Source organism: Dunckerocampus dactyliophorus, chromosome 11 (genome assembly GCF_027744805.1).
Source record: "Dunckerocampus dactyliophorus isolate RoL2022-P2 chromosome 11, RoL_Ddac_1.1, whole genome shotgun sequence".
Classification (NCBI taxonomy): domain Eukaryota; kingdom Metazoa; phylum Chordata; class Actinopteri; order Syngnathiformes; family Syngnathidae; genus Dunckerocampus; species Dunckerocampus dactyliophorus.
In genome coordinates this window covers 6,992,150-7,019,948 of record NC_072829.1, presented here as the reverse complement: position 1 = coordinate 7,019,948, position 27,799 = coordinate 6,992,150, and the positions used below count along the sequence as shown (strand labels likewise).

At 41.9% G+C, this 27,799-nt stretch overlaps 2 protein-coding genes across 2 annotated transcripts; one reads left to right on the top strand and one right to left on the bottom strand.

Annotated features, from left to right (window-relative positions):
• The first annotated feature begins 9,173 nt into the window (after window positions 1–9,173).
• Window positions 9,174–16,132, top strand: slc49a3 (solute carrier family 49 member 3). The gene is made up of 10 exons (XM_054792674.1): window positions 9,174–9,601; window positions 10,424–10,582; window positions 10,837–11,053; window positions 11,138–11,214; window positions 13,998–14,135; window positions 14,217–14,333; window positions 14,724–14,876; window positions 14,940–15,097; window positions 15,178–15,281; window positions 15,684–16,132. Exons 1-10 carry the CDS (start codon window positions 9,437–9,439, stop codon window positions 15,839–15,841), a joined length of 1,446 nt encoding a protein of 481 aa, XP_054648649.1. The 5' UTR covers window positions 9,174–9,436; the 3' UTR covers window positions 15,842–16,132.
• LOC129190189 (nuclear cap-binding protein subunit 1) lies at window positions 16,046–27,785 on the bottom strand. The gene is made up of 23 exons (XM_054792673.1): window positions 27,580–27,785; window positions 26,835–26,923; window positions 26,615–26,715; window positions 26,390–26,546; window positions 26,189–26,296; window positions 25,974–26,095; window positions 24,222–24,291; window positions 23,938–24,153; window positions 23,764–23,861; window positions 23,611–23,674; window positions 23,379–23,489; window positions 22,890–22,954; window positions 22,765–22,827; window positions 22,605–22,679; window positions 21,093–21,196; window positions 20,889–21,011; window positions 20,678–20,780; window positions 18,486–18,579; window positions 18,312–18,415; window positions 18,127–18,244; window positions 17,907–18,047; window positions 16,750–16,863; window positions 16,046–16,656 (listed from the first exon to the last, which is right to left on the bottom strand). The coding sequence occupies exons 1-23, from the start codon at window positions 27,611–27,613 to the stop codon at window positions 16,543–16,545; spliced, it is 2,388 nt and encodes a 795-aa protein (XP_054648648.1). The 5' UTR covers window positions 27,614–27,785; the 3' UTR covers window positions 16,046–16,542.
• Window positions 27,786–27,799: the final 14 nt, after the last annotated feature.

The window sequence follows — 27,799 nt, the reverse complement described above, 5'->3', positions numbered from 1 at the left end:
AGCAGCGCGACGCATGCGCACTGAGTCGGGGAAGCAGCGGGAGAGGGGGGGTGAAAAGAGAGCGAGTGTGTGTTCTTTGTGTGCGTGCGTGTGTGTTCATGTTGACAGACTCAAAGAGTAGTTTTAAAGTTGTAGTTTTACATGGAAAAAAGACAGTATTTTACTGCATGCTCATGCAAATGTACAGGTCTAACGTCATAATCATAAAGTCAAAATATCAAAAGTAAGATTAAATAGTCAGATTTTAAAATAAAGTTAGGCTACTTTGAAAGAAATATATTTGAAAATAATGAAGTCATACCATTTAGAAAATAACACGTATTTTAAAATTATGTCATATTTGAGAATAACATACTGTATTTTAAAATAATTACTATAATAATTATATAATAAACTGTAATACAGTCAAATCTGTCTATAGCGGCCACTAAAGGGAAACGGCAAAAGTGGCCGCTATAGGCAGGTGGCCGTTATAGACAGGTTGGTGGCCATTTTGAATTTGTGCACGCACATATTAACATGTGTGTGATTAGAAGCTTGTTGTGTTTGCAGATACATATAATTACAGTCAAACCTGTCTTAGCGGCCACCTTTATAGAACGGCCACCCGCCTATAGCAGCCGCTGAAAAATCCCCCGCAGCAAATTTACATGTTATAGACCCTGTGTATAGCAGTCACCTGTCTAACGCGCCCAGCGACCACCCATTTTGTCTCCCTTGGTCAATATCTGACCGCATATAGCGGCCAAATTACCAACTCAAGTAGAAGCTTCATGCACGAAAAAGTTTTGTTTTTCAATCAATGAAGCCGTCGTGTGTAGACTTTAATTACTGAGTCCTAGCTCAGTCACAATCATTAACAAGATCCACACAAACTGTCAGTTGTTCCACATAAAAAAGCCGTCTTCTTTGAACTTGCTATTTCCTGGTCAAACATGTAACTTTAAGAGCATTTGCACCAAAACATTACCGCAAAGTAGGCTGGGAACAGGACGTGCTCCCAGCGACACTACAAAAAAAAAAAAACATACGTTAGCATGCATGCAACAGCGGGAGCAAAACTGAGTTCGGTTGTACTTAATTGAAGTATTTTAGAATGTACTCACGTCATTTTTCATCAATCCTCATCCACAAATCCATCAAAGTCCTCATCTTCTGTATTTGACACAAAAAAAGCTGTCTTCTTTTCCGTTCGCTACTAGTCTGTTAACTTGTCAGTGTTATTCAGCTCCGAAGCAAAGAAGGAGACTTCTCCTGTTGCTTCTGCCAACTTTATTTATTGAATGCGACCACCAGAGAGCACACAGAACACACACACCTCGTCTCTTCTTCCTGCTTGCCCACAAGCCAAAGGTTAAACAAGCCCCACTACATAGCTGTCCAGGCAATGTCTGTAATAAGTGACACCGTTTATTTCCTGGTGTGAGACAATGTGCACTGGTCAATACTGTAATGCCGCTTGTTGTGGGGAAGGAGAGACTCATGTTGCCGATGCACTTTAATGGCTTTATTAACAGCGGAGAACACTGCAGGACTTTACATCCACGCCAACATAAACAACTCTCTCGAAACTCACAGCTAGCACTGAGCCTAGCTCTCCTGCTCGGGACGCCCACCGTCACTTCCCGTCACTTCCTGATGAACTAAAGCTGTAATGACACTCTGCCGTATAAAAAGTAAAATATTAAAAACAAGCGTAAGACATTACTAGCACAGCTTTGTTCTGTGGGTCATGGATAATAACAAGACTAGTAGTGCTGTACAACTTTTATCCGCAGTCCCACAGTGCCCTCTACTGGTCAACATTATTATTATTTTTCCCCCCTTTTTTTTCTTTTTTTCCCTCTACTGGTCAACATTCAAACTGGACGCCAACCTGTCTATAGAGGCCACCTGTCTATAGCGGCCACTTTTGCAGTCTCCCTCTAGTGGCTGCTATAGACAAGTTTGACTGTATACTGTTATATGTTGACCAGTAGAGGGCACTGTGGGACTGCGGATAAAAGTTGTAAAGAACAACTAGGCTTGTTATTCTACACCACCCACAGAACAAAGCTGTGATACAACTGTATATATACGGCAGAGTGTCATTACAGCTTTAGTTCATCAGGAAGTGACGGGAAGTGACGGTGGGCGTCCCGAGCAGGAGAGCTAGGCTCAGTGCTAGCTCTGAGTGTCGAGAGAGTTGGGAAGTGTGTTTATGTTGGCGTGGATGTAAAGTCCTGCAGTGTTCTCCGCTGTTAATAAGGCGATTAAAGTGCATTGGCGACGTGAGTCTCTCCTTCCCCACAACAAGGGGCATTACAGTATTGACCAGTGCACATTGTCTCACACCAGGAAATAAACTGTGTCACTGTAGTAGCAAGCTCCAAAGAAGACGGCTTTTTTTTGTGTCGAATACAGAAGATGAGGAATTTGAGGACTTGTGGATGAGGATTGATCAAAAATAACATGAGTACATTCTAAAATACTTCAATTAAGTACAACCGAACTCAGTTTTGCTCCCGCTGCCTTTTTAAAAACATACGATAGCATGCATGCTAGCGTATGCTTTAGCGTGCATGCAGTATTGTATTGTATTGTAGCGTCGCTGGGAGCATGTCCTGTTCCCAGCGTACTTTGTGGTAATGTTTTGGTGCAAATGCTCTTAAAGTTACATGTTTGACTAGGAAATAAAAGGTGTCACTGTAGGAGCTTGCTACTAAAATGCAATGCTATAGGCTTGCTACTAAAGAAGACGTCTTTTTTATGTCAAACAACTGACAGTTTGTGTGGATCTTGTGAATGATTGTGACTGAGCTAGGACTCAGTAATTAAAGTCTACACACGACGGCTTCATTGATTAAAAAACTAAACTTTTTCGTGCATTAGGCTTCTGCTTGAGTCGGTATTTTGGCCCCTATATGCGGTCAGATATTGACCAAGGGATACAAAATGGGTGGCCGCTGGCCGCATTAGACAGGTGACCGCTATACACAGGGCTACAACACGTACATTTTCTGCTGGGGATTTTTCAGTGGCCGCTATAGGCAGGTGGCCGTTATATACAGGTGGCCGCTAAGACAGGTTTGACTGTATATGACTTGATAAATAACTCTAACGTAAGCAAATTGCTGTAATTTTTATATATATATATATATATATATATATATACACACACACACACACACACACACACATAGTGTGTTTGGTGTGTTTTGGATCATTGTCCTGCTGCAGAACCCAAGTTGAGGTTACGAACAGATGGCCGGACATTCTCTTTCAGGATTTTTTGGTAGACAGCAGGATTCATGGTTCCATTTATCACAGCAAGTCTTCCAGGTCCTGAAGCAGCAAAACAGCCCCAGACCATCATCACACTACCACCACCATATTTTATTGTTGGTATGATGTTCTTTTTCTGAAATGTGGCACCAGATGTAATGAGACACACACCTTCCCAAAAGTTAAACTTTTGTCTGGTTAGAACACAGAGTATTTTCCCAAATGTCTTGGGGATCATCAAGATGTTTTCTGGCAACATTGAGACAAGCCTTAATGTTCTTTTTGTTCAGCTGTGTTTTTTGTCTTGGAACTCTGCCATGAAGGTCATTTTTGCCCAGTGTCTTTCTTATGATGGAGTCATGAACACTGACCTTAACTGAGGCAAGCGAGACATGCAGTTCTTTGGATGTTGTTGTGGGGTCTTTTGTGACCTCTTCGACTAGTCGTCGCTGAGCTTGTTGAGTAATTTTGGTTGGCCAGCCACTCCTGGGAAGGTTCACCACTGTTCCATGTTTTCGCCGTTTGTGGATAATGGCTCTCACTGTGGTTCGCTGGAGTCCCAAAGCTTTAGAAATGGCTTTATAAACTTTTTCAGACTGATAGATCTCGATTAATCTCAGTTAAGTTATGTTTTAACGGGCGCAGGGGAGGGCAATCATTTTTTCCCCCACACAGGGCCATGTAGGTTTGGATTTTTTTTCTCCCTTAATAATAAAATGTTTAATTTAAAAGCTTCATTTGGTGTTGTCATTGACTAATATTTAATTTTGTTTGATGATCTGAAATATTTAAGTATGACAAACGTGCAAAAAAATAAGAAATCAAGAAGAACACTTTCACACCACTGCATGTACTGTATCTGCATATATACACATATATCATGTTTTTCCTAATTGGCTGGTTCACATGGTGCATCATCAAGCAAGTGTAGTACAGTGAGCCTCCCATCAACCATTACAAACCTAAAACAAATACCCCCACCTTCCCACACAAAGTTATTTTTAGCCGATGTGCATGCACCCCACGACAGCTTAGCATGATGTCTTGTTAGATTTTAAATGTTGCACCTTACTCATTACCCACACCCAAACACTGGTCAGCCACTGACAATCAGTCTCGTTCTCCAAGCAGTGACTGTCTCTTTCGGAATGGCCGTCCTACCAAAAGAAGATTTAAGGTTTTATCCCCAGCATCCCACTGCACCCCAATAATTTTGTGCTAAAAAGGTCAGCCAGACAACGTATCCCAAAAGGATGTCACACAATGTTCATTCCTGAACTGTCAGAAGCATCCAATGACCTGCTGAAAACCTAATACAGGGAATACAACACCATGGAACTCGTAGAGATCCAGTTCAACAACATCTGGGAAGAACGAAGTCAAGCCTGGAAGGAGATGATACATGACCCACAACAGCAGGAAGGCATGGGCCATAATTCGCCGCTTAGGCCAAGACCGTACTCCCCACATTCACAGCAAACTCTGTCGCAGAGCAGCTGGTGGCAAATGGTCACAGCCACAACTACCGCAGACCCACTAGCGAATACTGATGGACAGTGGTACCAGACCATCCACAACCAGACCTGTGCCCTCACCAAGCCCTTCGATATAAACAAGATAAATGATTCAATGGTCAACACAGCCCTCAACGACACCTGCCAGATCATCACAGGATGCCTAAAGTAAACTACTGTCCCATGCCTCTATATGCACTAGCTGGCATTGCCTCATCCCACCTCCACCCCACACACACACAGACATCAGGAGATCCCTCATCGATCAAGATGAGCACAGAGTACAAGAGCATGACACCAGGCACCCCCTGCACTGACACACAGCACACAGACCAATATCCAAAGATAGCAGACAGTTCCACCTCACCAGACAGCCAAGGAAACAGTAAAGACCATCATCTGGGAAGATGAATGGTTCAGGTGTAACCGGCCTGCTACAGCAAGCCCTGTGATCTGCCTGGGCTCGAACCAGAGTCTGCAGCTTGAGAGCCCAGAGGCTAAAAGCCCCGAGCTGTCAACAAATGTACAGCGCCTTAAAGCGTCAGGGAGTGAGGTTTACCAACGTACTTCGCCTGGCACCCTTTACACTCACGCCCTCTAAAGCTCACTCTCATCAATAACCCCCAGTTGCACCTGGGCTCGAACCAACTAAAAGGCCCAAGCTGTCAGCCCAATGTGCAGCACGACTTTTAAAGCGTCATGGAGTGACATACTTTTGCACAGCCAAGGGTCACACAGATTTCACGTGACTTTCTACTTGCATTTCTGTCTTTCCAGTCACATTTTGGTCTCCATAAAGTGAAATTCTGCACTACATTTCTTTTAAAATTGTGCTCTTTTAAGCCATCATTATCGTGCACTACGAACTCCTTCCTTGTCACATCGTATTCAGCACACAAAGTAGGTCATTTTGCACTGGACTAGTAAAAGCTAATTCAGCAGCGTTGCATGTAGAAAAGCCACATATCCTGAGCCCTGATTAAACAAGTTTCACTTTCCTGTGGGAAGTTAGTGTGCTGCTTGTGCAAAAGCTGACATAAAAGGAAATGGAGTGGGGGGGGGGGCAGGATCGATCCAAATATTGATACCAAGGGTGGTATCAGTATTGCAGCGATCCTAGTGATAAGATCAATATTTTTCAGTTCTCTTTATTCATTATTTATTAACTATTATATCTGAATGAGTGAAATATTCTTATTAAATACTTTGTTCTTTACATAGATGACAACTAAATTATTCATTTTATTTATTATTTATTGCTGTCCACCTGTTGTCTACTCCACTTGCACAACAGCATGTAAAATTGACTGTCAGTCTGTGTTGCTTCCTAAGTTGACAGTTTGATTTCACAGAAGTGTGATTGACTAGGAGTTACATTGTGTTGTTTAAGAGTTCCCTTTATTTTGTTGAGCAGTGTATGTAACCTCAGGGAGTAAGTTATTGGGCACAGGAGGGCTTTGGAGGCAAAAAGTCCAAAGATCTGACACACAGAAATCGAGATTAAAGAAATAAAAACGTAACAGAAAAGTGATAAATAAAATAAAAAAATAAAATAATAAAAAAAATAAAGATAATAATAATAATAATAATTAAATACTTTAAATATGCTGTGTGTAACAGCATATTTTGTACAGTAGCCGCCCCTGCAACGTAAATAATCAGTTCCGAGAACGTTTATGTTATAGGGTTTTTATGTTATACGAAGCGTAAAATACATGTAAATAGCGTAATCCGTTCTAAGATCTTCCCAAACTCACCCCTTTGGCCCTTCAAAATATTCAAAGTCCACCAAATATGGTGGGAAAAGATAAGAAAACATTAGCATAAACATAGTAGAGTAACATTCCCATATAAAATAAGGTAATAAATAAGATTACTGTAAATGAATAAAGCTGAAAGGCGTCACCAAGTGTACAGTACTCTGTTAGTCTGAACTTGCACCGACTTTAAATTTGCCAACGTGAAACCCCTTTTTTATGTTTTCATGAAAGAACTGAAGCTGTACTTCAAATCAATATCCTCTGCTAATAACAAGAAAGCTATCAAGACTATAAATCTGTGCTCCCACTTCAATATCCTTAATTCAATTTAATTTTCATTGCTCATGTCCCCTAGTGTAACTTACTTTAATTATTATTATTATTATTATCTTTATTTTTTTTTATTATTTTATTTTTTTATTTTATTTATCACTTTTCTGTTACGTTTTTATTTCTTTAATCTCGATTTCTGTGTGATTTATTTTATGTGTTTTTGTTATCCAGCTGTTATTTTTCATGCACTGTTTGATGCACTGTTAGTGTAATTTGTAAGGCATTAATAAAGTTGCTTGAAAAAAAAAAGACGCTTTAAGTTATATGGAATTTCTTACGTAATACGATGCAAAAACTTTACATAAATTCTTTACGTTCAGTGGAATTTACGTAAAAGGAGGTTTACGTTATGCGAGGTACTACTGTACTTGTCTATAGTGGCCACTAGAGGGAGACTGCAAAAGTGGCCGCTATAGACAGGTTGGCGGCCATTTTTAATGTTGACCAGTAGAGGGCACTGTGGGACTGCGGATAAAAGTTGTACAGCACTACTAGACTTGTTATTATCCACCACCCACAGAACAAAGCTGTGCTAGTATTGTCTTTTGTTATGTTTGTTTTTAATATTTTACTTTTTATACGGCAAAGTGTCATTACAGCTTTAGTTCATCAGGAAGTGACGGGAAGTGACGGTGGGCGTCCCGAGCAGGAGAGCTAGGCTCAGTGCTAGCTCTGAGTGTCGAGAGAGTTGGGAAGTGTGTTTATGTTGGCGTGGATGTAAAGTCCTGCAGTGTTCTCCGCTGTTAATAAGGCGATTAAAGTGCATTGGCGACGTGAGTCTCTCCTTCCCCACAACAAGGGGCATTACAGTATTGACCAGTGCACATTGTCTCACACCAGGAAATAAACTGTGTCACTGTAGTAGCAAGCTCCAAAGAAGACGGCTTTTTTTGTGTCGAATACAGAAGATGAGGAATTTGAGGACTTGTGGATGAGGATTGATCAAAAATAACATGAGTACATTCTAAAATACTTCAATTAAGTACAACCGAACTCAGTTTTGCTCCCGCTGCCTTTTTAAAAACATACGATAGCATGCATGCTAGCGTATGCTTTAGCGTGCATGCAGTATTGTATTGTATTGTAGCGTCGCTGGGAGCATGTCCTGTTCCCAGCGTACTTTGTGGTAATGTTTCGGTGCAAATGCTCTTAAAGTTACATGTTTGACCAGGAAATAAAAGGTGTCACTGTAGTAGCAAGCTCCAAAGAAGACGGCTTTTTTATGTCGAACAACTGACAGTTTGTGTGGATCTTGTGAATGATTGTGACTGAGCTAGGACTCAGTAATTAAAGTCTACACACGACGACTTCATTGATTAAAAAACGAAACTTTTTCGTGCATGAAGCTTCTACTTGAGTCGGTAATTTGGCTGCTATATGCGGTCAGATATTGACCAAGGGATACAAAATGGGTGGCCACTGGCCGCGTTAGACAGGTGACTGCTATACACAGGGTCTATAACACATAAATTTTCTGCGGGGGATTTTTCAGTGGCCGCTAAGACAGGTTTGACTGTATTTGCTTTTGTTTACTTATTTTACTCTAGTGATGCTATTTTGCTCAAACATCCATCAATCCATCTTCTATGCCACTTATCCTCACTAGGGTCGTGGCAATGCTGGAGCCTATCCCAACCGACTTTGGGCAAAAGGCGGGGTTCCCCCTGGATTGGTCACCAGCCAATTGCAGGGCACTAGCTCAAACAATTGTATGTAATACAATTGTGTCATTTTTTGTTCATTTTTTGCGGATATTGTAACATTGCCTTATATTGTTATATAATATGTAATGTATTAAATTGCATTGTGTTGTTTTAAATTGTTCAAAAATAAGTTTGTTGATGAAAATACGTTTCTTCTTTGACTACAATCTTCATCACGTGTTTTGTTCTGTTGATCAACACATTAAAAGACAAAATCATTCAATCATTCTTGGAAAAGTGAAAAAGTATCGGTATCAGTGCCGGTGTATATCAGATTGTGCCAAAATTTGAGGTGAAGAAAATATAAATACACAGTATATACTGTACATATATTAAATTTATAATATAATATTATATATACATATAATATTATATGTATATTATATAATATAATACATATTATATAAATGTTTATTTATTTATAGATAACAAATGTGTGTGTTTGTGTATGCAACGTAAGTCGTAACAACAGGCAAGAGTTTGAATTATGTTGGAGAAAGGCCTTCAGATAAACTTAGACGAGATCAGAAAAATATCGATCGCATTGCGCTAGTATCTACCCGATACTGATAGAGCTCCTGGCATCGACATTATCGACATTTGTGGCTCGACCCGCCCAACCCGAGTACAATGACATTAACCCGCATAACAAGTGATGTTTTGTCGATTATCCAGCCTTCAAATTGCTTTTTTTCTGGCTTCCTCACGGACTTTTAAGTCATTTCATCAACTGACAGCAGACTGCGGAATCCATTTACGGGGTGTTTTCCCCTCACGGGAAGTGTCTTGATCATCTTTTTTTATTGCGGCTAGAAGTTGACAATGTGTTAGTGTAGTTAGCTGAGCTAGCTAGGAAGCTAACATGTCATCCACGGAGGGTGACGAAGCGAAGCCCCTCATCGACGTCGCCTCGCCGGGTGAGAGAGCTCCAAACACCGCTCTGAGGAAACTGCTGCATTTCAAAGTTTACAAGAGGAGGTGGTTCGTCCTGCTCCTGCTTTGTCTGTTGAACTGCTCCAACGCTACGGTGAGATTTCTTATCAAAGTTTGCCATCAGATAGTTCTTGTCGTCAACAGTAATTATCACACTTTTCTATTTGTGTCACTCAAATATAACTTTCTACTCTAATGTTAAATATTTCACATTACTGGACTAATTAGTTTTGGTGTGGATTCCATTATGCTATAAACGTTATGAACGCTGCGGACATTTCATTAGGTATACAATAATGTCCATTACACGAAATAAAAAACAACAGAAAACCCCACCAAAATAACTACTAAATAAATGTTCAATAAATAATTAAGCAAATATAATTTGTAGTGTTTTGATTGCAAATGTAGATGTACAAATGTATGTCTTGACAAGCAAAGGTATCTTTATAGGGGGAGAACGTGTGTGTTGGTATTGCATTAGATTGTGTACCTAATGAAGCGTCCACGTGTTACTCTTTGTGCCCAGTTTGTACATTTTGCAGATGCAATGTAATGTACAGTGTTTTGAGTGCAGAACTGCTTCTTTCCTTAATGATACAAATCTTTGTTCCCCTTTTGTGGTCACATGATCTCATATCTGCATCAGCTGCAGACACAAGTTTTTTAAAAAGTGTGTTCGGTATTATAACTTCCATCCATTTTCTATAGCGCTTATCCTCATTCACGGGGTGTTTCATCCTGAGTTGCGAAAGAGAAACATTAACCTTTTTTGTTCGAAAACACAACTATTTGTATTTTTTTTTTGTCATTTTAGAGCGAAGAGTATCCTTTTCATCCCTTGGCATGAACATTTAGTGACAACATCATCGAAAGTCATCATATTCCATGATAATAGCACTTTATGTGTTTCCAGCTATGGCTGACGTTTGCGCCAGTAGCAGACCAGTCTGCCCAATACCTGAGGGCCACCTTGAATCAGATCAACTGGTTGTCAGTGGTCTACATGGTGGTGGCCATTCCACTCAGCTTCGGGACCACCTGGATGCTGGACACCATCGGGCTGCGGGTCACGGTGAGGCCGCTGCCCATTTTAATCAGTAGTCTTGCAGAAGACAGCAGGTCCAAAAAAAAGTGTCTTTAAACAGCTTAAATAGCGCCACCTGCTGACGAGACAAACAAAAGTGGCAGGGATCACAAAGTAGCGATATCATATTTTGGTCAGCAGGAACAGAAAAGTGTCATTATGCAGCTATTATACAATACAAGACAGCCAGCTATGACACATGCTGATATTGAAGATATAAACAAACCTCCCTCCTCTCTCAGATCATCCTGGGCTCCTGGTTAAACATGCTCGGGGCGGTGATTCGCATCATTGGGGGCCAGCCAGGTAAGGACTTCAGAATCTACTATTCAGTGGTGATGTTGGGTCAGACGTTTGCGGCGGTGGCGCAGCCCCTCGTCATCTTCACGCCCACCAAGATGGCGGCGCTGTGGTTCCCCGATGACCAGCGAGCCACAGCCAACATGATGGCTTCCATGGGTGAGTGAGGCGCCGGCGCTCATCGGGATAACGAACGTGGAGGCGATCTTCTTGATGACGTCAAGCCTGCTTGTCCCTCCACAGCCAACCCTCTGGGCATCCTCGTCGCCAACGTTGTGTCGCCAAAGATCGCTCGCACGGCACAGGAAATCCCAGCTTTGGTGAGTTGAAGCAAAAACACAAAAGTGACAGGTGATAAAGGTAGGTCAAGTCAAATATTAACTTTTAACTCGTTTGACTGAAAAACCATGAAAGGTGCAGGATGAGAACTGCACTGTTGTAATTATCATCAGGGTTTATTTACCTGGAAGCAAGCGATATTTGGAGAGAGGCTGTGATTTCAGAAAATGTCCTTACATATACACGTGGACAAAATTGTTGGTACCCTTTGTTCAATGAAAGAAAAACTCACAATGGTCACAGAAATAATTTGAATCTGAAAAAAGTAATAATAGATACAAATTCTATGAAATGTAACCAATGAACGTCAGACATTGCTTTTGAACCATGCTTCAACAGAATTATTGAAAAAAAGAAGTCATGAAACAGGCCTGGACAAAAATGATGGTACCCCATAACTTTTATATTTTGTTGCACAACCTTTTGAGGCAATCAAACGATTCCTGTAACTGTCAATAAGACTTTTGCACTTCTCAGTAGGTATTTTGGTCCATTGCTCATGAGCAAACTGCTCCAGTAGTCTCAGGTTTTCCAGAAGACATGTTTCAGCTCCTTCCAAAGATGCTCAATAAAATTAAGGTCAGGGCTCATAGAAGGCCACTTTATAATAGTCCAGTGTTGTCCTCTGAGCCATCCTTGGGTGTTTTTAGCTGTGTTTTGGGTCATTGTCCTGTTGCAAGACCCATGACCTGCGACTGAGACCAAGCTTTCTGACACTGGCCAGCACAGTTCTCTCTAGAATCCCTTGATAGTCTTGAGATTTCATTGTACCCTGCACAGATTCAAGACACCCTGTTGCAGATGCAGCAAAGCAGCCCCAGAACATAACAGAGCCTCCTCCATGTTTCACAGTAAAAACAGTGTTCTTTTCTTGATCTGTTTCATTTTTTCATCTGTGAACACAGAGCTGATGTGCCTTGCCAAAAAGTTCAATTTTTTCTCATCTGTCCATAGGACATTCTCCCAGAAGCTGTGTGGCTTGTCAACATGTAGTCTGGCAAAGTCCAGTCTGGCTTTTTTATGACTGGTTTTCAACAGTGGTGTCCTCCTTGGTCTTCTCCCATTAAGTCCACTGCGGCTCAAACGACGACGGATGGTGCGATCTGACACTGATGTTCTTTGAGCTTGAAGTTCACTTTTAATCTCTTTAGAAGTTTTTTCTGGGCTCTTTTGTTACCATTTGTATTATTCGTCTCTTTGATTTGTCATCAATTTTCCTCCTGCGGCCACGTCCATAGAGGTTGGCTGCAGTCCCATGGATCTTACATTTCTGAATAATATGTGCAACTGTTGTCACAGGAACATCAAGCTGCTTGGAGATGGTCTTATAGCCTTTACCTTTAACATGCTTGTCGATAGTTTTCTTTCTAATCTCCTGAGACAATTTTTTCTTTGCTTCCTCTGGTCCATGTTGAGTGTGGTACACACCATGTCACCAAACAGCACAGTGACTGACTGTAGTCCTATCTATAGGCCCACTGCCTGATTACAAGGTTGTAGACACCTGTTAGTGGACACACTTTGAATTAACATGTTCTATGGTCACATTGTTTTCCGTCTTTTCTAGGGGTGCCATCATTTTTGTCCAGGCCTGTTTCATGAGTTTATTTTTTTCAATAATTCCGTTGAAGCATGGTTGAAAAGCAGTGTCTGACGTTCATTGGTTAAATTTCATAGAATTTTTATCTATTATTACTTTTTTCACATTCAAGTTATTTCTGTGACCATTGTGAGTTTTTCCTTTCATTGAACGGAGGGTACCAACAATTTTGTCCACGTGTGTACAGTATAACAAACACATTTTTAAGTTTAATAATGCTGTGGAGTGCATGAGGAAGTGGAAAGGAAAATGGAATGGAATATAACAGGACATAAATAGATAGCGCAACAGAACCAATGTTGTAATACTGATAAGGCTAAGTGTAACACGCAAGAGCTAAGTAGTACGTGCGTGCAGAGATAAATTGTTTCAATTTTAATAATGTTTTGGAGTGCATGAGACTGTAAAAGGGAAAATGTGTCTCTCACCGTATGAACAAGTACTGTATATTGCACAACAGAGCAGCAAAGGAACCAATGTTGTAATAGCACTAAGGCAAGTGTAACATGCAAGAGCTGAGCAGCAACATTTAAAAGCACAGAGGTCATTTTTGTTCAGTTTTAATAATTATTTGCAGTGAATGAGAATGTGGCAAAAAAAATGTGTGATGTAACATAACATATGTATATTGCATAAAACATGGGCAACAGAACCAATGTTGTAATAGCGAAAGGGCAAGTGTAACACGCAAGAGCTGAGCAGCAACCTTTAAAAGCGTATATTAACAATTTGGAGTGTGTGAGAAAGTGGAAAGGAAGATTTAGCTCTATTTTGACCACATGGTCATTTATGAACAAGCATATTGCACAACCCAGCAGTAACAAGAACCAATGTTGTAATGGAGAAGGAGTAAAATGCTCAGTCAGCATTAATACCACTGAAGGGTTCATCGTAAACAACAGTACGACAAATGTAACACACATGAGTTTCACACAGACATCTCAGTAGCAACATTGTAAAGAGTATGCGGAGGTAGATAAATCTGCTTATGATACGAATGTTGCGACTGGACCATTTCAGATGCTAATTAGACAGCATGATTATTGCACAGGTGTGCTTTTGAAAAGGCCACTTCAAAATGTGCAGTTTTACTGTATATTATTTTGTTGAGTGTAACAGGAAATGCTTTAATATGAAAACTGTTTAAAAGGTGTTATCCTCCAGATGCTGGTGTACGCTGTTCCTGCCTGCGTCATCTGTTTCCTAGCAACAGTGGGTATGCGGCGCAGTGCCCCCCCCACGCCGCCATCGGCCAGCGCAGAACATTCCACCGCGGAACCCTTCGTACATGGCATCAAACTAGTAGGTGCACACCTGGACAAGTTTTCTCGGCTGTGATTTTAACTTACTTAGACGTTTCCATCTTTGTCCCGTCCTGTGCAGCTGCTGGGGAACAGAGCGTACCTGCTGCTGCTGATGTGCTTTGGCTCAGGCGTGGCCGTATTCACCTGCTTCTCCACGCTATTGGACCAGATCCTGTGTGTGCAGGGCTACACTAACGTGAGGCCACTTTTCATTTAGCTACTCACACGAGGCCACATGCCACTTCTCACGTAAAGTCCCGTACAGTAGGGGCACTGATCCGCGCCCAGGCATAGCACACTTCCCCTCCTTTGGCATGATTAGAAAAGGTGGGCAGTGGCCCGCCATAATTCCATACACACGTACTATTTCCCTACCATCCATTCTGTCAAATGTGTCACAACAAACCACCCGACATCGCTCTCTTCTCCGATTGGTACAAGAATGTAAACAGGAAGCAGTTTTGGCAAGTGAAAGATGACATGGTACAAACGATAGCTTAAGAAATGATATTTAGTACAGCAGAGTGCAAACAAACATCCCACCTCTCTCGTGTTATGCAGTGATGAACGTGTCTCACCTCTGCAGGATTTTGCGGGCCTGTGCTCTGCAATCTTCATTGTGTCCGGCGTCGTGGGCGCTGTACTGCTGGGGCTTTACGTCGACAAAACCAAGAAGTTCATTGAAGCCATCAAGGTCAACATGAGCCTCTCCACCCTGGTGGCTTGCGTCTTTGCTGTGGTGAGAAGATTTTCTAGCGTCTTCTTCTCCATTGTCAACACATCTCACCACAATCCTCCTCAGGTGTGTCTGATGCAAGAGCAGAAGGTCGCAGTGGCAACCCTTTGCGCTCTCTTCGGCTTCTTCGGTTTCTCAATCTACCCGCCCATGATGGAGATGTCTGTGGAGTCTTCTTACCCTGTGGGAGAAGCAACTTCAGCCGGACTGATCTTCATATCAGGGTGCTTCAACACACACCGAGTAATTCATTCGCTTGGCAACTTGACACCATAGAACTTTTTTTTTCATGTGGTTGTTGCAGACAAATTCAGTCGCTCATCTACATTATCCTGCTTCAGTCATTGGCCACACCCATCGCCGAGTCTCCTCGCTCAACCTGCAGCGTCGCCCCGCAGAGCTGGAAGGGTAAAAAGTCAGATTAGTATGATCAACATTTGGGGGAAATTAACCACCGTCGTGCATGAAATTATGAATTATACACTTTTTAACTTCTTTGGCTTTTTGTGGCTACACACACCAGTCTTAACCATGGGGATGTTAAAACAAGGAATCAACAACGCCTCTGCTGGTTTCAGCCAAGCACTGCACTCAAATTCTTGCCCATTCCTGGTTTAATGACAATTAGAACACCGCTGCACTTCTTTTTGTAACAGTTTCTAGTTACATTGTTACCTTCCTATGGGGGAAGGTACTGTTTTTAAATTCAGAGGTTCCACAGTCATGCGTGTATAGCAGGACAACAAAAGGTAGTATAGATGGTGTACTTGCCACTTTAATACATCCTTCCCCTCCTCTGTCGTCCTTCAGTTCCCATGATGGTGCTGTCAGGACTCAGCGTCCTCTCCACCTGCGTATTCGTTGTCTTCTTCCACACGCGCTACAGACGCCTAGAGGCCGAAGAAGCCGCCATCTACAGGACCAGCCAAGGCAACGGAACAGCCACCCCCGCCGCCGAGGACACATAATCCAACTGAGTCACTTAAGAAGCATTTTGTCTTCCGAATATATTTTTGACATCTCAAATATGCCAAAGAGGAAGTAACCACTTGTGGCTTGAATATGTTTTGATTTATAGATTAAATTATTGATGATAAAGTAGTTCAGACACTTAAGACCACTTGAAGCTTTTGGACTCATTTTATACAGAGACACAGTTCGATGGTGCTGCAGGTACCAAATATGTCAAATGTACTTTGCACTTTTTAAAGTCTTAATTCTAGGTGTATGTAAAAGATTATAATTTTTTTTTTAAATCACTGAAAACTGATCTTTATTTGAAACTTCAAGGTGTTTGTGTGTTCATTGTTCTAATAACATGTCATTCATTGTTCTTCATCAAAGCAAACACACAGATTAAAGGACAGTTTTAATTCCTCTCCAATGCCACATTAAAACAAACATTAAAAAAAAAAGCTCAGTGTTCTCTGAACAGCGCCAACCATATAAAAAAAAAAAAAAACACAACGGAAAAGCAAACAGAAACAAAGAATAAAAAGAACAGTAAATTGATGAGCCGACTGCTGTTCGATTTCCTATGCCTTGCAGGCGCACGTCCAACATGTCACCGACCATAAGAGGGCATGTAAATACTATTTTTTTTTTTTTGTAATGAGGAGATTCTTGATGCAAGAGCCAAGGTTCTTTGAGAGATTTTTTTTTTTTCCTTTTAGAGCTGAAGGGCGCAAAACTGCTGGTAGACGGCCAGGATGTGGTGGTCCAACTCGGCTGTGAACAGCAAGTTCTCTAGTGTTCCCATGTACTGCTGGATGGTCACGTGGTGCTGCCAGGGAACAATAATGGTATTAGGGTGGGAAGGAAAGGGGATATTTCATCGTATATACTGTATGTGTGTGTGTGTGTGTGTGTGTGTTACCATGAGAAAGATCTGCTGCAGTCTTTCCACACAGTTCTTGTACCACGGTGTGCTGACGTTGACACTGCCCGTCTCGCATCGGACGAGATGCTCCGTTAAGAGCATGATGAAACGCTGCCAGGCCACAAACTTGGTTAAAAACGCCGATAAGATAGTGACAAATCCCATGCACATTCAGCTCAGCGTCAATATTCAAATGCCCCTAATGTCATATAACTGGGGTGGGTAGTGGGGGGGAACTTTCATTTTTGTTTCAGGTGGGCAAACAAAAAAAAAGGGGGGCACTAACCATAGAACGAGAAGCGCGGTTGTGATAAGATTCCAAGCACAAGTTATCTACCTCAGCATCAACGTTAGGAGTTCACAATTATTTGATTATTTTTTTCATTTGTCAGTTGTGAAAAAATAAAAAATTTAGATCATCTTCATCGTTAAAAGTTACAAATGAGTATTTTAATGTTTACAGTTACGAACATTAAAATATTACTTTGACCATAAATTCCAGACTATAAGCCGCTACTGTTTCCACATGCTTTGAACTCTGCGGCTTCAACAATGATGCAACTCATTCATGGCTAAAAGAACTACAGTTCCCATGATGCTTAGAGTGCAGAGTCAGGAAGAAGTGAATTTGAGTCATGAAGTGCATGCCTAGTCTTATGCAGCAATTTGTGTTTTGATCTGACAAATGTCAAGTAAGCTTGATGTGTAGTGTAGAATTACAACTTCTGCTTGGACAACAGCATCTGTTTAAAAACGCAGATGAAAAAAACTCACATCTCATCACCGGAGCCAAGGAGTGACGCTGGGAACATCGGTGGTAGGATTACAAGGTTCATAGTGTGTCTTTCTGTGTAAATAGCCCATGTTACAACGTAGACACCTCCGGACTATATGCAGTGCGTACAAATTATTTTTCTCTTTAAATTTGGTGAGAACGGCTTATATTTAGGTGCGCATTGTCGTCTCGAATTTATGGTACTTTAAATGTCACTTGTCTGTACTTTTATAGTGGTGACAGTTTGACCCTGGAACAGATCATTTCTAATTCGAATGTGAAAAATTGAACTCGTATCCTGAACAAGAATGCGCTTCATCTTCAAGGTTTTACTGTATGATTTTTTTTGTTCTGAGCAGAAAAGGATTGTTTGAGGCACCTGAAAGATGACGAGGAAAAGGTTCTTCTGTTCGCTCTGAGCCGACTCCACCTTCTCCTGTAGCCTCTCAATCTGCTCTTCCAGCTGACCCTCCTCGTCTTCGCTGTTCTTCTCCATGTCCTCGTCGTCGCCGCTGTCCCTCTGCAGCCAGCAAGCGTCGTTAACCAGCAGCTGTCTACTCTCCTCTAGTGCTGTACTGTAATAGGAGATGACGACGTACCCTCTTATGTTGCTGTTTCTCCAGCTTGTCCTTGGCCTCCTCTAGCTCCTTCTGGATCTTCTGAACATGCTTGTTCATCTTCCGGATGGTGGAGTGCAGGATTTCCCAAATGTAAAGTCTAGGTGCAAAACAAACTAAGTGTGGTTCTGCTTGTTGATGAGGAACACAAAGCCGCAACGAGATACCTGGTGAACTCGTGAGCCATGTCCTGAGAGAAGAGCCAGTTGGCCACGGCGGCGCAGTCCACAATTTGCGTGCGGATCATTTTGTCCACCAACACAGCAATCATCTACAAAAGAACCTCTCATGAGCAGGAAGGATACCCACCAGCTGCTGTGAGATGAATTCAACTGTCGTACCTGCGGATGGTTCCTCCACACCTCATAGACCACCTTGAGGATGTGTAGCTTGCCCTCATCACTGTCCGTCAGGTTCTTCAGGATCTCGTGGAACCTGCAGAAGGCCGGCAAGTTTGGATTCACTCATTCACCCAAGAGACCGCGGCAGCAGGTGTCTCACATGACACTACACCTGTCATTTCATTAGGTAGGCTACACAACAAATGCATGGAGTGTCCAAAGTGTGGCCTGCAGCTTTTGGACACCTTTTTTGATTGGACCTCTGCATATTCCAAAAATACAATTAATTAATCCTCAACGAGATATTACACTATAGTAGATGTCTGCCTATTCGCAGATTTCATGTCAAAGCAGTGTTTCGCATATTTAATTTATTCGTGGCGGGTCACCACAAGTAAATTTGGTGCTGCCTGTTCACCCTTGCTAAAGTTTCAACTCCATACAGCAGGTGCTGGCATGCATTGTAAGGCTGCTTCTTAACACACCACATATGCACCTGGGGCCTCACTTATAAAACTGTGTGTGGAAATCTGACTAAGTCTGCGTATGCCACAAATCCAAAATGTGTGTACGGGCAAAAATATTCAGACCTAAAAAAAAAAAAAAAAAAAAAAAAAAGGGGTGTACAGACACATTCACGCAATTTGTGCAGCTGCTGTCCAAATGTGCGTACGCAACTCCACCCCATGTCACGCCCTCTCCACGCCTTCAATTCACCATAAATGGTTAATGCAAAGTGGCTCATGAATGTGGCGTCCTTATTTAATGACCCTTGACTGCATTTCACTCGATTCTTCTGAATCATGGCTGCTGAGAAGACGAAGAAGCGGACCTTAATCGAAACTGAGGTGGAAATCTTAGTTGGAGAGCTAGAGGCCCATAAAAACATAATTAGAGGACACAGCAGAGGAATGACAAGAGGAAGATGAGCGAGTCCGCTGCCGGCAGCATCAGTGGAACATGGTGCATGGTAGCAGGAATTTAAAAAAAACAAGTGGTCAAGGCAGACATTTCCATTTTTTGTGAGCATGTTTCTACATTTTTCCTAATTGACACCACATTTTAGATTAACATAAACTTAGCAAAATCTATTTCATTTAAAGGTGTACGCAATGACTCAAAACAGGGGTTAAGTTATGTTGCAAATTAATTGCTGTAGTTCCAGATGCTTTAGTTTAAAAATATTTAGCTTGATGACATTAATTACCATCAAAATATTAGGTATATTACAATTATTTTATGAGGAACTAATGTATGTTATTTCAAAGTACAACAAAAGAAAAGCCCATCATTTGTGGAAAAGGAAAGAGGAAGGTTATGCGCACAGCCCTGACACTATGCACACAAATAAAGGCTGTGCATGGTCATAAATGTTGCTACTGATGACATACTTGACATATGTGTATGTCATATTTTTTTGATAAATTATCCAAAGAAAAGCGAGAAACAGAGCACTAAGGACATATTATATATATATTATATAAAATGATAACGTATTCAAGTGCTGCATTGTGTTTTTCATGTATCTTTTAGCCGGGACACTATATGCTCGTGCGTAACAGTGTTTATGATAAACGAGAAATGATATCCATCAGTGTCAAGTAACGACACTTTTCACAAAAAGTAATAAATGGTGTGATGTTTACATGCAATGGTGAATAAATCTTTAGTGGCTTCCATTGCGTATTTATTTCTAACATATGATTTCACCTCCCCACTTAAAATGTGCATCGCCTTTTTGCCATGTCTCAAAAAAGGTGTGTACGCCAACTACAAAGGTGGCCTAGCGGTGCTCACATTCTCACGTCAAGTTGTTGTCAACTTTTTGGCCCGATTTTGTGCGTACGCAAGCTTTATCGATGAGGCCCCTGGTCTGCCAGATAAGAAAGCGGAGCAGGAGGAAACTTAGCCAACTTAGCGAATGACTTTTTCGCTAAATTGTTTGTATCAAAGTGGCCGCCGCACCCTTTAATTTTTCTGCATGCAACCCTCGGTGGTAAAGTTTTGGACATCCCTGAAGTAATGAGATCCAATCCAAAAGCTGCCTGATAAAATATGATAACGCTTAGGTTTGACTGAGATGTGTTCATTTTCCAACTCAGCTCAGGCACAATGTTTAAGTATTGGATTATTTTTTTAATATCAGATGGAACTGTTTAGGTTGCAGCAGGAGAATATTATGGTGAACTTACTTGCCAAGGGCGCTGAATGAGTGGCTGAAGGACTTGGCTGCCAGGTGAAGAAGCGTCTGCAAAAAGACCTCCACCTTCAGGGGGTTGAAGCTCTCGCCTTCGTCTGAGAGGAGAGAAGCCAACGAGAAGATTAACGTTTAATAATCTGCTTTATTAAAATGTTGACCTTGCAACGCTGCCAAAAAACAACAAAATAATTAATGGAACCTACCGTCGTCGTCATCCTGGTTTGGGTTGGGCATGTCTTTGAGGATAGTCAGGATTTCGTCATTGGACGCTCGGTTCTTGATGGCGTTGCCGACAGTGATGGAGATGGCATAGCCCGGCAACGAAGCTACCAGGTCAAAAAGGGTTTTTAAGCTGACGTGACGCCACTTTTTTTTTTTTTGGATGTTTAAACGAAGAAATGGCTTACAAGCGCTTTCGTCAGCGTATCTGTAAATAAAGATTGGCTCGGCCGGGATGAGCGCCGAGAAGGTGGGTGGGACAATGTCCACTATCCTCTGGTGGTAGGACAGCCTGCAAGGGGGACGGAAGACACGGTCATTATGGGTGTACTCACACTAAGTGCGATTCCCCCTCCCTGTCCTGGCTTCTGCTCACACTGATCATTCAAGCTATAACTAGTTTGCTTGTCCCATCACGTCTATTCTTTCCCCGACTTTGTTGATTGATTCCAGTCTTACGTGGAGTCGTTCTGATTATTACTACAGTGCAAGTTGGCTCAATAATTACTTGCGAGAGGAGCCATTGCATTACTTAAATTACACATCATCACCTACACCGATGTAGTCGTGGGTGAGTCGAGCGTGCTGTGTATTACTTTGAGTCTTTGTATTTAGTTTCAGTTATGAATTATATTGGTTATCATTAGTGGGCAGCACAGTGGCCGAGTGGTTAGCGTGTTGGCCACACAGTCAGGAGATCGGGGAGACCTATGTTAGAATCGAAAACCGTTGGGCACGTCTGTGTCGGGTTTGCATATTCTCATGTACTCCGGTTTCCTTCCACATTCCAAAAACATGCAGGTTAATCAGCGACTCTAAATTGTCCATAGGTGTGAATGTGAGTGTGAATGGTTGTTTGTCTATGTGCCCTGCGATTGGCTGGCGACCAGTCCAGGGTGTACCCCTCGCCTGAAGTCTGCTGGTATAGGCTCCATCATACCCCTGTGAAACTAATGAGGATAAGCGGCATAGAAAATGGATGGATGGTTATCATTACTAACCAGGGAGGAGCGATGGCATTACAGTCATTATGTGACTCGCCTGGCCTCTTTCAATTGTGCTGCGATCGGTGCACTCACACTAGCCCGGTGATTCTCAACCACTGTGTCCTAAGAGACCATCAAGGGTTCCGCGAGAAATAATCCAATTTCACTGGACTGGTCCAAAAAGAATGATTTACTACAAATAATGTATTTATGTACCAGTATGTTTGAATTAGTGACAGAAAAAATTAAATGCTCTTCCACTAGATGGCAGCCAGTACATATTTTTTTCTGTAACAATTTTATAATCAATAGCAATTTCAAATGCCTTGTCTCAATAAAGGATGGGAAACACTGCGCTAGCTATACATGCCGGGCTTAAGCTGTGAAATGGGCCACGGCACGATTGGCCCCGTGTGAGTACGCCTTCAGAAGCCTCTTTCACACGGACAAAATTAGCGCACAGAGCCTAAACAGTAAAGTTGGCATTCACAAAATAACCTTGAAAAAGACATGATATTGCTGAAACAATGTGCGCTTTCACACAGCGAAATGTCATCTTACAATGATATAATTAACAGACGCCTGGTGTGAAGTAGAAAATAGTTAATTTCTTTCATCACAACAGGGAAGGAGAAATGTGTCTGTCCTGACATTGCTAAACAGATGTTGATTTTAACACCTAAAGCAACCTCCTAAAACTAAATAAATGCATACCTCATACACTTTTCCAGAACCTCTTTGACAAATTTGGGTTTTGGTTTCTCCAGATCCACGGTCAAACAGTCAGCCCTTTATGCAAAAAAAAACACACAGAGATTAATGGAGACTGCCGACACAAATCATCAACCGTTTAGCTTGTTTGGAAGGTCCTCACCAGTCGTCCCAGCTCCATCGGAACTGGAAGTTGCTCAGGTGGTGGGAGAACCAGTTGATGAGTCTGGAAAGAAAAAGAGGTGACGACGGTCGCTGTGACAGCGAGGGAGCGAGCTGAGACCATACCTGTCGATGCAGGTAGTGTTCATTGTGTCCAGGCGCATGTAGAGCATCTCTGTGGCTTGGGCCAACTGGGGTCGGTGTTAAAGCGTAATTCAACAACCTCCTCAGCAGTTTGTTAATCACGATAATTCTCATATCACAAAAAGTCTTTGATCAAAGAGAAGGACTTATTTCACCTACACTAACCTCACCAATCACTTCTCAATATTCACCGCTCCTGTTGCCCTTTCAAGTAACCTTATCAACCTCACAATTCCAAAAGCACATCATAAGTCCTTTCAGTTTCTCATCCTATAACTCAACTAATTTGTCCCCATCTTTAAAAACTCTCTGAAACAACAATCCAGGAGCATTGCACTTGCTTTTAACCATCGACCCTAGTCTGTATTTATTGTCATGTTGTGTTGTGTTCGTGGCAAGTTTGTTTTGCCTTTTTTCTGCTTCTTGGCCAGACCATCGTTGTAAATGAAAACTACTACTTTAAAAGGATACAACTTGTGGTAGCGACCCTGGCTGCAGTTTGCACAGTTCGATCAGCAGCGACGTGTACATGACCTCAATGTGAGGCGCTGAGGGCAACTGGAAAAGTTCTCCAAAAATTACCTGAGGGGGAAAAAAAATGGAGGGGATATATATATATATACAGTATATATATATATATATATATATTAAAAAAAGTATTTTATGTATGCTTTTCTGTAGCACATGAAAGAAAGGACCGCACCTCCACAATGTGATAGTTGAGCGGGATCTTGTTTTTACCAGGGTAGCTGAGTAACTGGGCGGCACTGCAAAGTAAACATTAGTTGTACAGCATGTTTGCACGTGGTAAAAATACACTGAACAAAACCAGCACGACAACATTGAAGGTGGTTACCAGGTTCTCCGCTCTCTCCAGTGAGTCTTCATGATGCAGTGCAAGTTTTCTTCAATGACAAACCTCTCAACAGAATGGCTGCCAGGCATGACCGGACCCTAAAAGCAACACACAAAGAGTTGGGATCACCCTAGTAGTCGTTGTTGCAGTCACAAGGCAACCTGCGTGACGAACCTCGGGGGCGTCGGTGTAGTCAAACATGCGGAAGATGACGCGGGGCATAGGGTATTGGGCGTCGGGCATGTGGCCCGGCGGGGTGAAGGGGGGCAGGTTGTGCTGCAGGGCCTCGCACAACACGCTGTCAAAGGCGATGTATGGACGCAGGATGTGGCGCTCCTGCCAACGGTCCTTTTTCAGCTTCTGGATCTGGGCCCAAAGGCAGTCCAGGTACTGTGGGGACATCAAGAGACGACGTTAGCAACAGCAAAACTGTCATCAGTATTAACTTAAGTTCTCACCTCCTCCTGAGGGTGGGGCTTCTCTGCAGTCCACACCTGCAGCATGGGGAGATGAGTCTTTACTCTCCTCCTAAAAAATACATTGGCAAGACACATCAGCCTGTTTTGTAATTTAGTGCCAACAGCTGAACAACAGCGCCTTCTGGTGCCATAAACGGTATTACACAACACTGGTGACCTGATTGACAATAAAATGCCGCGAGGTCTCAAATCTTATTTCAACAGAAAAAAAAATTATTTGCGAGGAGATAGACTTGAAGTGAGTCATTTTAAACCGGCTAAGGGTATATTTGGCAAATATTTGTATATTGTGGGCTTCCAGACACATGAATTTCCCCTGGTGGGGAATAAGAAAGTAGCTATATATCTATCTATAAGCAAGACCGACTTAAGTGGGTTCCCCTGTAAACCAAACCGGTACATATCTCTTGTATTGGATCTCATTAGATTATGCCGGTATACCTAATGCTGTGGCCGATGTATGTACATGAAACAGAACATACTTCTGTCAAGGTAAAAACATACAGTCGTCCTTCGCTACACTGTAGTTTGTACATTGCGCCCTCACTCTATTGTGTTTTTTCAAAAGTGTATTCATTAACAAATGATTGCCGTTTTGTGTTTGAAATATTATTAAAATTACCTACGACCTACTACTAGTAAAAGAAAATATGCATATTTAAGCAAATTGTACTTAATCATGGACTAAATTAATCAATTTCATGCATAAAAATGGCTAAATGAACTAGATAAACTACAATACAAATACAAGGTAGAAGAAGCATTCTAAATGTGAAAGTAGTATTCTACATTGGCCACTAAGTGTCAGTAATTTTTCAGTGACGTCATTGCCAGAACAGGCATTGATTGCAGGTTTAAATGATCTCATGAGTGATCTCACACACACACACACACACACACACACACACACACACACACACACACACACACACACACACACACACACACACACACACACAAGCTGGCATCGATAGGCTTAGACTGTGACAAGCTGTCATCAATTGACTCCACAGTTCACAGATTATTTTCATTATTACGTTAATAAGACAACTACACATGCACGAGTAGATGAAAAATTTACTTGCTATGTCTCATATTTTAGTCGCAAAATGCTACCATTTAGTCGCAGCTTGGAGCCCTGTTTGCCAACCCACATTACCTCCAAAAGAGGAAGAAAGGAGACAAACACCAAAGAAGAAGGAAAGAGGGCAGTATTGGAGTTATGTGTATGATGCCACCAATGAAGCCTTCCAGAAGGTAGGGACAGGAACAGGGTGGAAGACAGTTACTGTCATTTATCATAATACAGTGAAAATGAGAGGAAATGTGAATATTTTTTTTGCAAGTCGGTTTCAGTGTGTGCCCCTAAATTTTCTGCTTGCGCTCCTAAAATTTTAAGTTCGGGGCCACTGTGCTCACAGAAAGAAAAAAAAAAAGTCTGGAGCCCTGCTTATTTCTATCCAATATGTCTTATTTTCTCTGATTCTATCTACTATATTAGGTAACACAAATGTAAAGGTGACTATGTTGGTGTTATTTCATGTCTTGAGGGCTCTAATAATGTTAAATGTATTTAGAAGATTGCAAATAGGTTTTCTACGTCACTATGAAAATATTCAATTTATTAATATTGAATCCTACTTTGCGGAAATTCACATATCGCAGTCGGGTCTGGAACCAATTAACCGCGATAAATGAGAAACGACTGTAAATTTCAAATGAAATCCTTACTTGAGGTAGCCTTCAATCTGACTGAGAAGTCGGTCCATTTCGACATCCTTCTTCTCGTAAAGCTCCTTGCCAACCCAGGGCAGGCAGGACAGCACCACGTATACAAACCAATCCGACCGAACCTTTGCACACAGACAACACACCAAACTATTAGAACACCTAACAGACCTAGCACATCATCAACATGTCACTTTGGTACATGAAGGAAGTTGTACCTGTGGTACATCCTCCTCCTGCGTCACGCTGACAAAGTTCTCAAACATGGCCACCATAGAGGGCGCGGCAATCACGTGGCAGTTGACCAAATCGGACAGAAAACGCACCTTCAGGACGAAACAAAAGGAGAGAAGTTGCGACGGAAAAACAGCGTCAGCATGTCAGAAGTAGTTCGGTCACACTTGGCGAAGGTTGCTTACCAAGTAAACGGCTTCATTGTACAAGTTGTTCTTCAGCGTCTCTTTCAGCTGCCTGATCATGGCCTCCACAAACTCCCCGCCAAAGTTGTAGTTCCTGGCATTGAGGAGGCCCACCAGCGTCGTGTAGACTGTGAGCTTCTCGGGGAGGAGCCGGGCCCTGCGTATACATACATGTGCGTGATGACAAGAGTGTGACAGGCTGGGAAAGAAGAGGTGTAAACTTACACGGCACACAAGATGCGAAGGATTTTGTTCTTGTAGTTGGGAAGGTCCGCCTCCAACACGCCTGCAAGGCCCTCCAGGTTGCTCTCCAAGGATGACTTGCTCTGAAGACGCAAATATGACATCATAGTTATTGTTTTATTGTTGCTTCACAGTTTCTCTCTTAAACAACAATTCCTCAGTTAAATACCCCCCTTTTTTTTTTTTTTAAAAAAAAGGTTACCTTTTCTCCCACATTACATATCAGTGACTCCAGACTGTCTTCAATCTTAGCGGGCTCAGATGTTCGCCTCCTCTTGTGATCCTGGCCTCCTGGTGTTTTTTGGTTTGGAGCAGGCAAAAAACACAGTTACCAATTAGTTAAAAACAAATTAGTTTACCAAATACTGTGGAGAGAAGGCATTCTTTTACTTCAATTTAAACATTGCTGCTCTTCTTTAGAACCAGTGGAAATAGACAAGTAAATGAAAATGAAAGCCACACAATCACTATAGCTAGAGAACAGTATATAGTTGTATTAATGTACTGTACATAGAATGCAAGTAGAGTAATTAATAAATGAGCACTTCTAGTGCATAGCATCTGGGCGAGTGTATTCACGCTAACACAAAGCTGTATTTTTAGCACATTAATACTTTGACCATATAACACCACACGTCGAATTAGTTTATCCTTAAGGTGATTAAAAACAACAATTTCTCAATTTCTGCCTCAGAACAGAAGCTAAAAACAATGCTACCTATTGGCACTAATTAAACAGCATTGCAAATATGCGACCAAACTACTGCACATGAATACGATCGAACACTATAAACTACACGAGCATTTTTTTAAGCATCATTTTCTGTCATTGATGATTTCTTAGCAGCACTGCAGCAAGAATTAGCATAGCAATAACAACAACCCCAACTAGCACGCTACCCACATTTGCCTCAACGTGGAACGTGAGTGCGTAATGTCTAACTTACCGTCATAAGAGTCGCTGTGTCGTCTCCGAGACATGTTTTAATATCTCTCCCTGTGACAAGTAAGGACGAAAAAAACAGAAGAGATGCGGGCGAAACACAACAACAGGGCGCCTTGTTCAGCGTCTATTCTGTCTGGCGGCGGGTGGCTAAACGAAGCGCTTAACTAGCGAGCCCATTCAAGTGAAACACATCCGGGAGAAGCCTTGCACTGGGCGGAAAG